Consider the following 19366-nt stretch of genomic DNA (forward strand, 5'->3'; position numbering starts at 1 on the left):
TAATATTTCATACCGAAGTTGTTCAAATTGACTATAGTATTGCCAAGTAATTATTAGACTTAAAGTTCATTGACGTTTGACAGAATTTGTCAGATTAAAGTTAGAAAGTCATATGCTCACCATTGTATTGTCTTTTTTAAAGGCTTTGAAAAATCAAAATCAGGTTGAGTTTATGCTGTATGTATACTAAAGCTGAACAAAATATGAGTTCAATTGGAGTATTTCAAATAGAATTTTAGGTGATTTTGGAGAACTAGAATAGAAAAGGCATGATGATTATATATCGGCAGAAAAAAGGCAAGGGGGTCAATAAAAAAGGGCAGGTGCTGCTCCCGGTTCAAACTTTGTAGCAAACACTGTAGATGTACATGTAACCCCAACCCCCCTACCCCCTCAAAAAAAAAGATGAACTTAGTATCTGTAATAAAGCCAGAGTTAAACAGGTAATAAAATTGATTTAATGCTTGAAACAAACAAACTAGAGACTGATTTAGGGGTCAGGGGATGAGAGAGGAGGATGACAGGGTGCCAACGCCATACCTTATGGAGCTTTAGTTAGGGCAAATCCACTCTGCACTTGTTCCATCATAAATAGGCTTGACATATTTGCCACTGGACATTTAAGCAGCCATCAACAATCGTACTGTTTAATTAGTTAAAAGCATGATTTTATGACTGAAAGTAATACATGTTTTTAATTCTTTCTACAATAAGGTCTAGTGCAAATGAATTCGGGCGTCAACACATGGATGTGAGGTTGTTATTGAAACTGGTTTTCATAAATTATTTCAGTTATAACAAATTTTATCAGACATTTTTATCTGGTATTTATATATGGCTTCAATTCATGTACCTGGTATAATAAATTTAGATTGCTATTTAATTTCTGAAGACTTAAAACAGAATTGATAAATTTTCAAATAATTACACAAAGTTATTATTAAGCATGCTTCAAAACACAAATCTTGTTGGCGACCCAAACTAATGGCTATGAAATAGATCTCCTTTATACTAAGTACTGTAAATATTTATGTTATTGACCGACTGCTAATATTTTGAATTGTAATTTTAGGTTCGTCATGGTTCATTGGACACAGGTATTTTAAGATGAACATTATCTAAAGATTTGGAATTGATAATCCTGTAGTCTGAATGTAAGTTTCATCCAACCATAATTAGTCATAATATAATATTGTTGTTTCTTCAAAAATTTGTAAATTAAACGATGTCATTTTGTCTTAAGGTTGTATAGATTATTTGACAGATAATGTCCGTTAATTGTGTATGTACATTTAATTTAATGTATCTATCCTTAAAAGTTCAAACCATTCAAGTATTTTAAATTTTGTAATTTTATATACATTGTATAGCATGTGTCTTAAGGATTAAGAATATATCAAAAAGAAGATGTGGTATGATTGCCAATGAGACAACTCTCCACAATAGACCAAATGTCACAGAAATTAACAGCTATCCGTAAGTCACTGTATGGCCTTCAACAATGAGCAAAGCCCATACTGCATAGTCAGCTATAAAAGGCCTCAAAATCACAAATTAATGCAAAACAATTCAAACAAAAAATCACAAATTATTGCAAAACAATTCAAACAAAAAATCACAAATTAATGCAAAACAATTCAAACAAGGAAAACTAAAGGCCTAATTTAATGTACAAAAAATAAAGGAAAACATATATTTGTAACACAGCAACAAATAGCTACCACTGAATTACAGGCTCCGGAATTGAGATAGGCACATGCATACAGAATGTGGCAGAGTTTAGCATGTTTGCCGAATCGCAACCCTCCCCTAACCTTGGACAGTTGTGTAACAGTACAACATACCAAAGGACTATAAAAATCAGTTGAAAAAGAAGTACATGTACAGAAAATAATTTTCAGAACATTTTTTCCCTGATGGATTTCAAAAGAAAATCTTCTGGTCATCACTATCATATTTCTATATTAACAAAATACCAATATCATGTCAGTCCTTTGTAAAATTTAAGTGGTTAGGATTAGGTTAAAATACATGGTCTAAAATAGTTTGAAAACAAGTCCCCAATATGAATTTCTTATAATCAGTGTTGGTTGTCAACGGTTAGCAGATACCTGTTCACTGTGTTATGTAAATTATGGTTGTTTACTTTTAACAGTTTAAATATAAATAATGTTCTCTTTCATTGCATTGGTTTTCATGTTTAAGAACATTGTACAATGTTATACAATATTTGATATATAAGAAAGATTAGAATTAATGTTATCATAGGTAAATATCACCTTCAATATAAGTTATAACTTTCAGTATGTAATTCTACTATGGTCTAAATCAAAATAGATTTCTTATGTAAATGTATTAGTGACTGGATGTACACCATGTACACTTCAGATAAGGTTTAGTTTACTTTTTTCACCCCTCCCCTAGAGCCCCTAGAGGAAGAGTGAACACATGGTAAGAAACTTGAAGTGTGTACACCCTGCCCACCAAATGCTGTTTCTTTTTTTTTATGCAGGCAAAATTCATTGAGGTAAAAATTTGTATTCAATAGATTTTGTTTTTTATGTTTAATAACATTGTACAATATTTGATATAAGAAAGATTAAAATTAATGTTATCATTGGTAAATATCACCTTCAATATAAGTTATAACTTTCAGTATATATATGTAATTCTTCTAGTCTATGGTCTAAATCAAAATAGATTTCTATGTACATGTATTAGTGACTGGATATACAAAAAAAAAATGTAAACTTCAGATAAGGTTTAGTTTACTTTTTTCACCCCTCTCCTTGAGCCCCTAGCGGAAGAGTGAACACATGGTAAGAAACTTGAAGTTTGTACACCCTGCCCACCAAATGCTGTTTCTTTTTTGTTTGTTTTCTGCATGCAAAATTCATTGAGGTTAACATTTGTATTCAATAGATTTTGTTTTTTATGTTTAATAACACCTGAACGAATGTATAAGACTCTTGAATAACACAGCATGCAAATAAGCTACAGTTTAGTGGAAGTCATTTGCATGGACTCATGTAAATATTGAAATGTGAAACTTTTTCTCTTTTAGCACAAAATTAAGAGATACATTTGGAATACTTGTTTTATCTAACAAACAAAAAATTAAGGGAGGGTGGTTGTACTTATTCTACTTTTGCTTCAAATATTTGCCTTAATTTAGACTCCATGGTTTTTTCCTTCATTACTGCTGCAGGGTTAAATATTTTGCCCCATAACACCCATTTTACTTTTCATATATGACTTCATTAGCAGGATTAGGTCATAAAAGGTCAGAGTCTAGAGTTCTTTTCTTTTTTAAATTTGAGACATAAATATTACAAAGGCAAATAAAAGTTAAAAGTCTGTTTTCGCCTTTTCCCCTATTTTGAAAAAATAGAATATCTCAATAAGCAGCTTCATAACCTATCAATATTTTTTAGCTTATTTTGTTCCTTGATTAATGCTCTTCCAACATGTAGTATCAATTTTAAATTCTTGATTTTTTTTCAATTTTCCCCAAGTACATCCTTATGTGGGGTATTTATTGAGGCTATCAGATATTTTAATTCTTTTCTGTTAATTCTTTTGCTGGATGAAACAAAATAAAGATATGATGGACACCATTTCATGTATAAACCTATAATAGTGACACCAGTTTTTTAAATGGTTCACTTCTTTCAATCAAAATTGTAAAGCCACTTCATAATTACTTTTGAAACATACATTACTATGTACATTTTATATGAATGGAGAGTTATGTTTACTCATCTGTAAAGTTATGGGTAGGTGAGTTTTGTGTATTGTAATGTAACAGATTTGACCCTGCTGTTCACCTATTGTTGTGCTATGAAAGAAAAGTATACTTATTATGTTTGCGTGCTGTGAAAAAGAAAATTTCATTATGTGACTAGGGGTAATTACGATTTTGAAAGTTTTAATTATGTTTTGCAGAATTTCGGAATTTAACAAATTTTCACTAGAAAATGACGGAGATGGAGCTGGGCAGAAGGTACTCTAGTGGAAGGTTTACGCTGAAAGATGATGATTTTGAGTTTGATTTCAATGACATCAGTAGAGCTTCTACACCTATGAGTATAAAGAGTGCAAAATCTGAAGGTCGACGTCGAGAACGCTCTAGTCATTCGATAGAGGATTACAAAAGGAAAATTGCCCGACTCAAAAGTGAATTAGAAATGGAGAAGGCACGTAATAAACAGGTTCATAAGGAAAAAACATCGGAAATTAAAACTATACAGAGTAAATTAGAAAAGGAAAAAGAAGATCAGATTCATCACTTAGAGGATAAGTTAATTCAAGAAAAAAGGAGAGAGGTGGAAATTTTACAAGATTCTATAATAAAATCAAAAGACCGTGAGTTAAAACAGGTGTTAAGGTATAAGGAAGATGAAGTGTCTTCGTTAAAAGCCAAAGTGGAGAAAGATATTCAAACTGCTGTGAAAATGTCAAAAGAAGAAGAAAAAAGTCGATACGAAGAAACTTTGAGAGAGATGGCAGACGAGAACCACAGGTTGAAAGATGAAAGGAAAAAATTGGAAGAAAAACTTCGCAAAAAAGCAGCTGAAGAAAACAAAAAGGACAAAGAATTTACTGAGATAAAAGATGGATATGATGCTGAATTAAGAAAAATTTTGGATGAATCTAGAAAATTAGCAATTGTGAATTTGCAAAAATTAAAAAAAGCAGAAAAGGCGTTAAGTGAAGGTGGTTTTGCTGAAGACGATAGTCTCTGCTCAACGCCTTTTTCTGATATATTAAGTCATCATTCACGTAGGGCCCCCAGCAGAACTTTAGCACAGAAATTAGAGGAAATTAGAGTGGATGAATTAGAATTAGAAAAGTATTTGGCATCAGCAGATCCTTCTCCAGCATTTTCATTGTCTAATCCATCGCCAGCATTATCATTACGAAATCCCTCGCCAGGATTTTCATTAAACAAGACATACTCCATGGATTCTGCATTTAGTCTTCCAAGTAAATCGCCAGCCATGTTTAGTTCTTCAGGAGGGGACGAAGAAAGTCAGAAAGAGGTAGGTTAAAAGCAGATTAATAATAAAAGAGGTGTGGTTAAGGTTCATGAATGATAACAACATTAACAAATTGAAAATATACATGTATGATATATAAAATGAAGGTGTTCTGGGGTGCATTGATTGAAAATAAGTACAATGTAGTGCTAGGGCTTCTATACTACTAAAGGAAGAGTCCGATTTCATTGAGCCATAACTCCTCTGAAAACATACAAAGTCAAAAATATGTTTAATATGACATGTAACAGGCTATTATTTAAACTTGGAATTATTATTAACTATGGAATTTTCATAATTTCTTGTGTTAGAAATTTCTAATAAATTCCATGTTTATTCTGTACTTCAATGGTCTGTGCTGCGCACAACACTTTCTTTTACAAAAAAAAATAGTACATTTTCAATAGAATGTACTGTGCCGCGCACAACACTATCTATACAAAATACATTATATGGAAAGTGTTACGAACCGCTCAAAACATTATTATGCCAAATAAACATGGAATTTATCAAAAATTTCCAGCACAGAAAATTTTGCAAATTCCATAATTAAAAATAATTCCAAGTTTAAATAATAGCCTGTTATGTATGAAGTACATAGTATTATCAGATTATGTAGTGTTTTGTACTTCCTTAAATCATTTGTAAATTTGTCTTTCAAAAAATAACTTTTTCCAGAGAAAATGCTTAATTACTTTTGAGAAAATATTCAAATTCAGAAATGAAAATGTCTATACCTAATTAGGAATATGGTAGAAGTTTGTATTCCTTTCGTTTAATCAATTTGATTTGACCATTTTCATGATTTTATCAAGACATGCAAGAACTCTCTGTTTTGAATTTACATTTTTGTACCTGTTCTGTCCATATAAATGTATGGATGAATAAACTCAAAACAGTACAAAATGTATTATAATGTTTTATAATTATTGGAATTTTACGCATCTATACATATTATATATATATAAATCTATAAGATGCTTTGTCATATATATATCATCATTATCATGTATAAATTTGTATATATTTATGTTTTGTATGCACACGTACAAAAATTGCAGTTTTTCTCTAAGGCAATCAAAGGATCCAATGCAATCATAGTTTTGAACATCATTGAACATTGTTTTCAATTACGACTTGTTTCTATATATATGACAAAGCATCTTATAAATGTTTTATCTAGTGTAGAAAACTCATCAATGATCTGGTTATCCCAGTGTAAGAGTAACAGCTTGGGAAATATCTGACTCATGTATTACTATTGTACTATTGTCATTGTTGACTTATATGTTTGTTATATACATACTACCATGGAATAACTCAAGTAATTGAAGGACATTATTTAAGTGTATATAAATAATACTCTATGATATCCATAGTTCATGTGAGTAACATCATTGTAAAAGGGGAAGGGGTCACCATAATTTGAAGTTCGTTGTTCAAAAGTGACTTTAAATATGACTTTATAGTTCAAACAGTATTATTTGATGTACATACACACAACTTCATGCATCATGTTTCGGTGCATGATTTTGGGGTTTGTTTACGAGAACAAGCCTATAGAAAATTTGTGCTTAATTGAACATTCCAATTCTGGTTTTTATTTTAGTTTATCAATGTAAATAAACAAAAATTGGTACATCATGAATATAACATGTATAAGTACACACAATATACAACCAACCAATTTTTTCCCACGAAAAAAAGGGGGGGGGGGGTGCTGGCAAGATCCATCTATGGTGGATTTAGTCAACATTTCAACCAAGACTTTTTAGCTGCATCACCTTGAGCATGTTGAGTGTTATTTATTGTTATTTACTGCATATATACATTATAGTTTTTTGAGCTTTCATTATTTTTTTGTCATATTTCAAACATAGAATAGTTTAAAGATGGAATATATATTGATCTGTTGGCCAGCTGACCTTTAAAGAATGTAAACTTAAATTTTACCATTTTATGATCAGTCTTAGACCAATGTAGATCTTTTATAGCAATAAACTTGCATGTTTCAAAGTTTGTTTTATGATATATCATGTATATAGACATGATAGATATAATGAATATGTTGATATTACCCCACCAAAGAGTTGACTGGGGTATAGAGATATGGTATGATTCCATGACTTCTCTTATCAGGTAGTTAAATCTTGCTGAAGTAGGGCATTTGTTTGGCTGTGCTGTATTTTTAAACACATCCAATCTAATATAGATCTTTATAATAAATGGGGTGTTTCTTTGAGTTTTCTTTTTTTCTCAAGTAAAATTGAGAATGGGAATGGGGAATATGTCAAAGAGACATCAACCTGACCAACAATCTGATAGCTGTAAACAGCCAAAGGCCATCAATGGGTCTTCATGATCAGTGCAGTGAGAAAATCATCCCCCACCCAGAGATTGGTCTCAGCTGGCCCCTAAATAAAAATATACTATGTACTATAGTTTAATAAAAAAGAAGGGGCCTTCAGGTGGCCGAGTTGTCTAAGTATAGTTACTACTGTAATCACCAGCCAGTCAACACTGAGGTTGTGAGCTTGAACCCTGCTCAAGCAGATGCACTCAACTCCAATCTAGGATTGTCAGTTTTCTTATCGAAGGTCAGTAGTTTTCTCCAGGCCCTCTGGCTTCCTCCACCAATAAAAACTGGCCTCAAAGAAATAGCTTAAATGTGGTGATTAAAAGTGGCGTTAAAGCACAAAAATATCAAATCAGTGAAAATGGACGTCATTGTAAACTCTAGTACAAATAATTAAAATGAATTATGACATCTTGGATGGCTATTTTAAATTTTTGCTTTTATGCCTTCCTGCCTTTCAAGATGTCATAATTATTTGGACTAACTAAACTCCATTTAGCATATCATATGAACATGATGAATGAATGTTTTTAAACTTAAATTTGAAAAAAATATACAAGACTAACAAAGGCCAAAGGCTCTTGAGTTGGGACAAACTCAAAATTAAACATATTTTGTGACATATTTTGTGAGATCTCAACCCTCCCCCTATATATTTTTTTCTCATATACATGTACTGCCACTGGTATAGAAATAGACATCAGAACATGTAAATATCAATTCTAATGCTATAATTCTTATACAGGTTATGTTTATCATGTTTATAGTCTTATAGTCAATATTTACCATAGCATGTGGGACATATACTTGATAAGTCTTAAATTAAGTGTTTGTATTTATCTAGACACACAACTTTTAATAGAAATCTTACAGTGTACTTTATTAATTGATAAACATCATCGATTATTGGACTGAATGTTTTGTTTATTAGGTCATCAATTGTTTGGATATTTGTGTAGACTTTAACCAAACCTAATACAATTTAGTATGTAAAGGGTACACAAATATGCCTTTTAAATTCCTCTTGAAAAGATTTTGGCATTTGCTCAAAACACCTATTATACACCTTTATAACATAAGAACATTATACATGTTATAAGACACAATGTTAGAGGGACAGTTTTAACTTGTTCAAGTACTTCAAGGCTTCAATTTATCAATTCAATTAGCATTCTTTAACACATTTAAGTTAAACGCATGGTTTCATTCGATTTTGTACATGTATTGTATAGCCTGGAATCCTATTCATTGACATTTTGAAGTTTATTAACATGTGCATGTTGTAGTATATTTTACACATCATGTACATTTATGTATGTACCACAAAACATTTCTTTGGCTAATTTTAAGTACAAATGTACAAAAAGAAATGTCTTTTGACAGGTTTAAATTTTGCCAATAAGAGAATTTAATGATGATATCATGCAATTCTTTTAAAGTCCCCATTCAAATGCATTGATCAACAAGAAGAGGGGGGTTCCAACCTCTGGAACGCCCTCCCCCTGTACCCACCACTGTTAATTATGTCTGTATCTTGGATACTATAAGCAATAGGACCATCATTGATGTACAAATGTATGGAAAGATTGAATGGTGTGCATGTCCAACTGGCAGGTTTCATCTAACCTTGACCTCATTTTCATGGTTCATTTTGTAATAATAAATGTTTGTGGAAAAAAATGGCCTAATTATTTCTCAGATACTATTATAAGCAATAGGTCAAGTTTATTTGGTGAAGGTCAGAATTCATCTGACCTTCTGCTGACAGGGAGAATTGCAAGTAATTAATTTAATATATAAATGAACTGCAATGTATGCATATATATATTATAAGATAAGAATTTTATAATATTACAGCCTTTGTGAAATAAGAATGCATACTGTAGATTCATTATAATTCGTTGGATAACAATTTTCGTGGTTTTCGTTGGTACAGCGTGAACTACTTTGACAATTAAATGTTCAAGGAATGACAATTTTTTATTAGCCTAATTGTATGCATAGATTGGCAAAACCAAGAAAATTGTTATATCTGAGTCTGATCATCTATGAAAATACAATTTTTCCTGAATCTATGAAATTTGTTACCCACAAAAATAAATGAATTCACAGAAAATACATGTAATATTTTTTTATTGAGTTTTCCTGGACTTAGCATTCAAATGGAGTTAATTTGTACAGTATAATTTTTTATTTCGGATTAATCTGTGGCTTGTTATTTTTCATTTAAATGTTTTGTAAAAAATTAGGACTTTAAGAAAGGCTGTATGTAAGTTTGTGGGTTGCTTTAAACAAGTAAATACATTATTTGTTAGGGCATAACATTCAGAAGTTAATGTTAGAATTAAGCAACCAGGTATTTTATTCTATGTTTACAAGATATACACAAAGATTTATAAAGGATGTTATTGCTTCGATAATCAGATGGTTAAATAACCACATACCCCAGGGTAAATATGGCAATTACCCTGACATCACGGCCATAAAAATCTCATTACCACTAATGGTAATCTGTGTGGAGCTTTTATATACTCCAATAACATGGTTCATTCAAGATCAGTGGAGGTCACACCTTAAGCTGAGACATGAAAATGACTTACATATAGTCAAGAGTAAATAATCAGTAATGTAAAGTAATTTAATTTGTACAAATTTTAAATAGAACCAAACAATTGTTTGCACCTGTCCTAAGTCAGGAATCTGATATTCAGGAGTTGTCCTTTGTTGATGTGGTTTATAAATAACAAGTGTTTCTTTTTTCTTTTTTTTTATATAGATTAGACTGTTTCTAGTTTCTCTGTTTTTTATAAAGATAAGCCGGTTGGTTTTCCCGTTTGAATGGTTTTACACTTGTCATTTTTGGGGTCCTTTATACATGTTACTAAGCTTGCTGTTCTATGTGAGCCAAGGCTCTATGTTAAACACCATACTTTGACCTGTGATGGTTTACTTTAACAAATTATGACTTGGATGGAGAGTAAATTTATTATGTCCCATTGGCACGCATACCACATCTTATTATTTAATTTATATCCAATAATAACAGATTAAGTAATACATTATAGTATGCCATTCCTGTGTGTGTTCCTACTAGGAGAACTTTAATTGATACCTCTCTCTTCTAATAAAAACAAAATAAGCCAAATATATCCCCAAAACAAGCTGAAAAATTGAGTATTTTACTTGAAAATGAATTGATATTAAAGTAAAAATATTATAAACATATTTGTCATGCATGTATTTGAGACAAATTTTTGTTGTATTTAATTCCAATCCCATGAACAAAAATCTTAAAGTCTTCCCGATGTTTACAACTGCATGTTCTATAACATGTATAATAGAGAGATGAAATTTGAACAACTGAATAGTTTACAGAGTTTTGTAAAACTCTAGCTGTATCAGTTTTATCTTCTTGACCCGGTATTGCATTACATGTACCTCGTTTAAGAATTGGGCCAAACAAAAAAGTATGTGATTGTGTGTTTACTGTCATGCTGAAAAAATAGGGGGGGAGGGGGGGTTGGCGGTAGGGAGTTTTTTTTATAACTTTGAATCTATGGGAGCAACATTGTGACTTTCACAGTGCTTAATCAAAAATGGCCAAAAAACTTTGGGGTGAGGTAGGGGTGCAGTCTGCAACACACATACTTTTTTATTTGGCCTTGTAATTCAGAATGTGTTTTGTATTTATGATGATATCCATTCACAATACAGAGGTGTTAAATTTCTTCTTTGCTTCAATGTTCAGACACTCTTAAGTTTAAAAGTCAACAAAAATGTCCCATAAAAATAATAAACTTGACATAAAAATATGAATGCATTCAAAATGATTATAAATTCCTTTTGAAGTTTATGGTTGACTGAAGTTTTATATATGCAAAGAAAATATTAAAATCATAAACATAATAAACATATTAAATTTGGAATTCTATGATACAAACATATAAACTTTTTAATCTTAAATCTAATAATCAGGCCATGTTATAATTTAAATAATAATAATTAAGTTGAATTATTTTTTTTTTTTTTATTTGTATTCACTTGTTATGACAAACACCTAAGGTAATTTATTTTTTTTAGAAAATTTGTGTAGTCTTATGCAAAAATTCAAAAAAATTAACTTGGATTTTATCTGAAGCTTCTCTTTCTATCAATATTCATGATAAATTCCTATTTCAAGGAATTTTTCTCATGAAAATGTATTTTGAGACTCAAACCACTCAGAAGATTTCATTTTTATGACCCACCTCAATAGTAGAGGGGCATTATGTTTTCTGGTCTGTGTGTCCATTTGTTAGTTCATCTGTTCGTCGTTCTGTCCTGTTTCAGGTTAAGTTTTTGGTTAAGGTAGTTTATGATAAAGTTGAAGTCCAATCAACTACAAACTTAATACTCATGTTCCTTATCATATTATGATATAATCTTTCTAATTTTAATGCCCAAAAATTAGATTTTTGACACCCATTTCACAGTCCACTGAACATAGAAAATGATAGTGGGAGTGGGGCATCCTTGTACTGTGAACACATTCTTGTTTGTAATATCTCACTTAAATAGCAAGAAATATTAACAGAAGGTCAAAGGTAAATGTATGTGCAGATTTCCATATTAGGTGTATTACCACCAATTCATGCCTTTTCAACTACATGTACATGTATTAGTCTTTGTTTAATTTGCACTTTTAAAAGAATTGTGCAGAACTTATCTTTGTTTCATATACAATAATAGTTCATTCTAATTTAAGTTCTGTTCTTGATTTTACGACAGCCAGAAGGTCAAGATAAGTCCTTTACATGTACTTTAATAAATGAGTACCCCCTGTACTGCAAATGTAAATTTAATAAATATTTCAAAATGGGCTCTTTTACCTGACATACATGACATATATATTTTAAAATACTAATCAAATTGTGTAACTTGATAATTTTAAAAGCAAGAGTTTATTTTGTTCATTTTGCAATTTGAAATTTTATTGACATTTTAAAAAGCTCTAAATAAATATTTTTGTCAGTCAAATTGTTTATTTTGTTTAGAAATTTTAAGTCCTGAGAGATTAAAAAGGATTTTTGTTGTGTAAAAATAAATAAAACTTATAATGAGATTGTGTTATATTGTGTAAACCTAAGTAGACATACCTAATACCTTTTGTCAGTCTATTTTATTACAGAGCGCAAGCATTTTGTATAGTAAGATTCAAATCCTTTTTGATATACAAATCCTTGCAGAGAGATAGGTTAGAGTGTTATTGAATTGAATGTCATAAGGATTATACCACACAATAAAATATAATACTATAAGTTTTTTTATATTTACAAAGTATACATTTAAGGAGCACAGCGGCACTAATTTGTCTAAGATTTTTTTCTTAGACACATTCTTTCATAAAAGTTAAACTCTATCTGATTGAGTTATATCCCCTTATATCTGAGTTATCTATCCTTATGTTACAAAGTTGAAAAAGATTAATATCTAACAAATTTGTTTTTGGTAAAATACAGCCGTAAATAATAAGAAAACACACATAATTTTTTACATCAACATGGAAATATGAAATCTTACAAATGAATTACTTACTAATGTGGAAATTTGTACACTTCATTAAAGATCTAGATGGATATTGTTATCTACTATTCCAAAATCCAAGAAATGTGTTTTTTTTAGAGACAAAGTGCATGTGACATTGAGTTATCATTTTCATGATGTTGATATAATATATCATATGATAACTTTAAAATATTTTCATGCAAGTACTTTATAGATTGATATTTGTAGAGTTGAATGAAAATATAGAAATTCTAAGACAGCAATGAATTCAAAATCAACTAGAAGCGGAAAGGTAGTTTTTGATAAAGTTGAAGTTCAATCAACTTGAAACTTATAGTATGCACGTTCCCAGCTATGATATGAAATTTCTAATTTTAATGCCAAATTAGAGTTTTGAACCTAAAGTCATGGTCATGAAGGTAGAAAATGATAGTTGGAGTGCAATGGGGCAGTCATGAACTATGGACTTGTTTGGTGTTGAATTACTTAATTATCTCCCTTGGTCATTATCATTCTTAGTTATCTCCCTTGGTCATTATGATTCTTAGGAAGCAAGTCTCAGACAACAGACTCATTATTGTACATGGGGAGTCTGTCAAACTGAAGAAATAACACTTCATTACTTGAACTTATTTTCTAAGTCCTTATGACCAAAAAAGGGCAAGGAAATTATCGATTTTTAAACTTATGATATCTTGGCTCAACTGACACAACTGATGAACTGTCTGGATGCTTATTTGGACTCATCTAAGTTGAGAAGATGATGCAAACAGATTTTCTAAAATTTTTGACCCCTGAATTTGTCTAATAAAATTGAGAATGGAAATGGGGAATGTGCCAAAGAGACAACAACCTGATTATAGAAATAAAAAACAACAGCAGAAGGTCACCAACAGGTCTTCAATGTAGCGAGAAATTCCTGCACCCGGAGGCGTCCTTCAACTGGCCCCTAAACAAATATATACTAGTTCAGTGATAATGAACGCCATACTAATTTCCAAATTGTACAAGTTGCTTTCCTCTGAATATTATAATTTTGACTTATTAAGGTCTGATACTGCATGCAGATGCTCATGATCATGACTAGAGTTTTTTTTTTCTTTTCCTTATTTTTTCAAAAGGAAATATACCATGAGGTCAAGCTCAAATTCTAAATAAAATTAATTGTTTTTTTTTTGTTTGGTGTTGTTTTATTGACTAATAAATATTTTCACATATTATACGTTTTATTTTGTCTTTTATTTAAAAAAAAAAGAAAGAAATGAAACAAGAAGGATAACTCTGTTTGAAATAAGTGGTTTTCAAGTCATTTATTACAATTACCTACTAGTCTTTTGATGTTTATCTTTATTTTATAGATCTATTTTATTATGTACGAAAATTTAGGTCCAGCTTTTATTGTGCACCTTGACAGTTGAATTGTGGAGCATTTAAGTGTTAAAGTTTGTCCAAATAAAAGAATCTTGATTTAGTTGTTTGATAATCACAACTGTAATTGTCATAGATTGGGGTGCTGAAAAATAATGTGAGCGACAATGTACCCTATCAAATTTAACAGGCTAAGTAACAATAGACGATTTTTGCACACTGCCAATGATCCATGATAATTTAATAGATTTTATGATGTTTGAATGCCAACATTGAATGCTTACTCATTGAATAGACCTAACCTAATTGCGTTGTAAATAGGTTTTGATTTGTTATTAAAATGAGAAATAAATTTCGTAATTGATAAGTGTATAGTTCACATATTTCAGTTTTGGTTTATTGTCAATAGTTCTGGTTTAAATTTTTCGAACATTTGGAATATCTAGGTGAAAAATGTATGGCTCTCACAGGATGGTAAGCTTATTAGCTGAATAAAATTGTCTTATTTCTTTCTAGATTTTAAATGTTTAAATGTTTGTTATGAACAGGTGTTGTATGATTTCTTCCAAGAGTAACTGCTCTTTAAATTGCGAAGTCATGAATTCCTCAATTCAATATAACATAAAAAATTGGCTTCAGATCAACTTTCAATATTTTTTGTTTACTTTCGTTTTATAACAAATATATTTTCTTGAATAAGAAAGTTTTTGAAATTTGATGTAAAATGACATCTGATAAGACAGTTGATCATGTTGATATGTTCCTCTCAAAATCTACAACTTATTAACCATTTATCCTGTCACTAAAAACACTGGTCAACAATGTTTTGGTAGATTCTTTCTGTAGATGTAACACAAACAATTTGAAAACAGATGTCCATCATGTTTGACATTTTATTTTAGAAATCCATTGTTATTTTCTTTTTCCAGTCTTTAATTTCCAGTCCACATCACAATATTGACCACTGCGTTGACCACTCATGTTTATGCAGCCATTTAGTTCAAGTGTCTTAATACATGTCCCAAACCTCTTTTATTGTTTTAACCTCAAATATTTAGCTGTTTTCATCCATAATTCTATAAAATTCACTAGAATCATACCAGGGGCTAACCATCTGAAGTGGGACTAACAAAATTATATCTAGATTCAATAGAATCATACCTGGGGCTATCACTCTGAAGTGGGACTAAATATACCATAAATAGAAAACAAATTTTATACCAACAAGCTATAATCAATAAACAATACAGAATACACAGCAACGAGACAATGTTTGTAAACTGTCAACAGAATGATGTATTTTCTTTTACTTTTAATACTCTTAAAAATGACAAACAAAACAAATATGTATATTAAAATATCAGGTCTCAAGGTACACTGTAATTTCGTTTGTATTGATGGTCGTTTGTTAAACCTACAATTTTTTTTTTGATTTATGGTCTTTTTACATGGACATAAATAGTTGTTTTTATTGAAATCTATATGTATTGGAATCGGTTAACTAGATTGTTAAGCACCAGTGTTGAGCACCAGTCTGTAAGTCTTGAGTCTTGTCTGAGACTGGTGACTCCAGGAAAGGATTAGTCCACATGTACTCTGATGGAACTTCATGTGATTAAAGTGTGATCTATATAAAGCGTAGAAATAAAGCAAGTCACTTTGCTTACATTGTTTATATTGGAATTTCCTTATTATATAAAGTTTTCTGTTTTCAAGTTTAAGTTTCCTTATACATGATTATATGGCATGTAGTGATTGGATTAAAATACACAAATTTACTATTTACTCAAACATATATTTTTAATCACATAATTTGATTTAAATGGATGTGAAGAGGAGCAGTATGCTGGAATGTGCTGAAATCCAAATACAATGTACATGTATATATATCTAAATAATAATTCTATAGAATTCAAGATATAGAGTGATTTACTCTCAATACCAGTGAAGTGACAGCTAGGTTTGGATTATACTTTGGAGATATATGCAGGATTTTTAAATAATTTAATCATAGTTGAGTAAAATATCTGTAGTTATAGAAGGAGAAAAAATATTTTTATTATTTTTTTGAAAACAACTTCATTTTTCAGTGCTTAAGCTTTACACATTCATCTTTACAAACTTTGAAGGAGGAAACATATATTTGTATTATCATTTTGAAAACAACAACGATTTTATAGTGCTTAAAACTTAACACATATTCATCTTTACAAACTTGGCGGTCTTTTTAAAAACAAGCGTTGAGAAGTTAAGATTGTACGCTAAATATCAATAGGAAGTATGTACTCAAACTTTACCATATAGATCTATATCTCGGAATGATAAGTCAGAAAGTGTGTTAGGAATCTATTGTATCAGAACAATAGATATTTACTGTGTGTAGAGAACGGAAAACAAAACCCGTTAATAGGACAAAAGTAATATGATCTCTGCGAAATATCTGCCAAGGTTGAATTAGAAAATGGTCAATGGAATGTCATCTAAAATGAACGTAGGAAAGGTATTGTTGGATTTTCTTTAATTATTTATGATTGTGGTAATTATTGTCTATTTGTTATCATTGTTTAAAGTGTGTGAAAAGATATTTATATTTGATAGTATAATAATTGACTATTATAAATGGGATTTTAATCCTTTTTAAGCATTTCAAAGAGAAAACAACATTGGCGTCCCCAAACTCAGAGTTGAACCACTGTACTTCATATTAAGGAATAAGTAATCCATAGTTAAAGAATGACAAGTAAAAGAGGGGGAGGGTTGAGATCTCTAAAACTAGATTACTATAAAAATGAAGTAAAATATAATGTACTGGTAATTATTCATTTTTAGAGGATTGTAGGACAAATATGCAAATATTATCACCTGTAGCTTATTGTACTTAATGACAATGATTAAAACCCTTACCTTATAGTATGCTTAAAATTCCAGTACAGTAATTTTAAGCTCACCTGGCCTGGAAATTTTGCTGTTTTGGTTATTATCTCCAATATTATTTTAGATAGAGATAAACTATAAACAGCAATAATATACAGAAAAGTAAGACCTACAAATAAGTCATGATGAGCAAAACGGTCAATTGACAATTCTGAAGGAGTTATTGGCCTTTATAGTCAATATTTAACAATTTTCATAAATTTTGTAAATTTTGGTAAATTTAAAAAAAAAAACTACTGGGCGGATCCAGAACTTTTTGTAAGGGGGGACCCGCTAAATGTCTTAAGGGGGGCCCGCTCCAGTCACACTTCAGTGATTCCCTATATAATCACAACCAAATTTTTCCCACTAAAGGGGGGCTCGGTCCCCAAAGCCCCCCCCCTGATCCACCTATGAAATAGATTGATATTTTTTATTTTAAAGTATTACTTGGTACAAATACATGTTATTCAATATATTACAATTTTAAACATAAGCAGTCAATTAACATGTATATTTATACCAACCAGCCTTTAGAGGCTTATGATGCACTGTCATTTATGTAAAAAAAATTGCATGAATAAATTTCAAAACCATTAATCCTTATTATATATCTATAAAGATGCATAAAAACTCAACTTTATAATGCACCTACATTTAACTTTTAGAGCCCATAGAAACAGATGTAAAGAATTCAAATATATATACCAACTTCTCTTTTCTTTATCATGCTAATAAAAAGTTCCATTTTATTCAATTTTAACTGGAATTATCAGCCTAATAAGTCTGATTGTCTTGTGTCATTTGTTTAATGATTGGCTAGGTGTTGACGGCATATCTTTGATGCTTTCTGTTTAATTTGTTATACATTTTGTTCAATACCAAACAAAAGTGAAAAGGCCATGCATGCCCTATATATTTTTATGTTCAATCTTTGTTCTTTTCATCTGTCTTTACTGCTTCTGGTTTTTGTCAAGGTTTTTGATAAATTTGAAGTCCAATCAACTTGAAACTTAGCACACATGTTCCCTTTAATATCATCTTTCTAATTTTATTGCCAAATTAGAGTTTTGACCTGAATTTCAAAGTACACTGAACATAGAAAATGCTAATGGGTTTGGGGCATCCATGTTCTATGGACACATTCTTGATGTTTGTTTATGTAAGCAGTTTACATTTTTTCTGTGTAAAAGATCAAATCTGTTAATTTGACCATTTATGAACAGTTTCGAAAAAAAATGATTGAATTCTTGTTAAATTTTAACTATATTCAATCAATTAGTGTATATCTCGAGAAAAAAAAACCATACTGACAAATTGTAATCTTAAAAAGAAATTTGACTTTCACCTTGAGATATGAATACCACTGAATAGGGATATATCAAAGTGAGCTAGGTCATAAACAATTTTTTTTTGTTTCAGTTTTAATTCTTAACCTCTAGCTAACATGTCTAATCTAATTAATTATTTCTTCTAAAAATGAATGGAATCTTTGTGACTGGACAACAATCAAATTATTAACTGAATTATTGTCCATGATGTAGCTATATATATCTATTTACTATGTTATATTACTATAATGTAAAAGAAAACATTGTCCCCCAATATTTTGGTTTGTTTTACAATTTTTGTTTTACAATTTAAAACCTTGAGTTATCTCCCTTGGACTGTGATTTTTGTGTAGATTCAAATTGATTTTGAAATTTCTTTCATATATATATATATATATATATGTGTTTAAATTAATTAATTCCCAATGTTGATATTGTTATTTCAATTATCTTGCATTTTAGGGTAAAATACCTTATTTAAAAGTTAAAAACATTGTGAAATGGAATATATATTTTTGTTAAAAAAAAATCAATACAAAATTTTATTCTTATTAACATGATCATGATGATTAAGAGAAAAAAATATAATGTTTTATTTTGGCTGAGGCCATGTTGCAATTATTTTATGCTTACAACAAATTTATAAATAACAAGAAATCTTAAAAGTAAGCTATGCAAAGACTTAGATGACGAATGGGCTTGAATTTGGGACTGCCACTGAAAAATTAGGGTTTTGTCACATAGGCTGATAGGGAAAGGAGTTGGGCCTTACAACAGACCATATAAAAAGGCTGATAGGGAAAGGAGTTGGGCCT

General features: G+C 30.3%; 1 protein-coding gene across 41 annotated transcripts in view; it reads left to right on the forward strand.

Moving 5' to 3' along the window:
* The window catches only part of LOC139527410 (RIMS-binding protein 2-like), a 131155-nt gene that overhangs the window by 1731 nt on the left and 110058 nt on the right, over nucleotides 1-19366 (forward strand). For 34 of the 41 annotated variants that reach the window (XM_071322830.1, XM_071322825.1, XM_071322828.1 and 31 more), the window contains exons 2-3: nucleotides 1073-1154; nucleotides 3946-5042. In XM_071322830.1, coding sequence (XP_071178931.1) covers nucleotides 3978-5042 — 1065 coding nt within the window. In that variant the 5' untranslated portion in view covers nucleotides 1073-1154; nucleotides 3946-3977. Of the gene's footprint in view, nucleotides 1-1072; nucleotides 1155-3945; nucleotides 5043-6289; nucleotides 6424-16694; nucleotides 16808-19366 lie in introns of those variants that run through there. The other 7 variants (XM_071322860.1, XM_071322866.1, XM_071322870.1 and 4 more) reach the window with 3 other exon arrangements.

The sequence above is a fragment of the Mytilus edulis genome, chromosome 6 (genome assembly GCF_963676685.1).
Source record: "Mytilus edulis chromosome 6, xbMytEdul2.2, whole genome shotgun sequence".
Classification (NCBI taxonomy): Eukaryota; Metazoa; Mollusca; class Bivalvia; order Mytilida; family Mytilidae; genus Mytilus; species Mytilus edulis.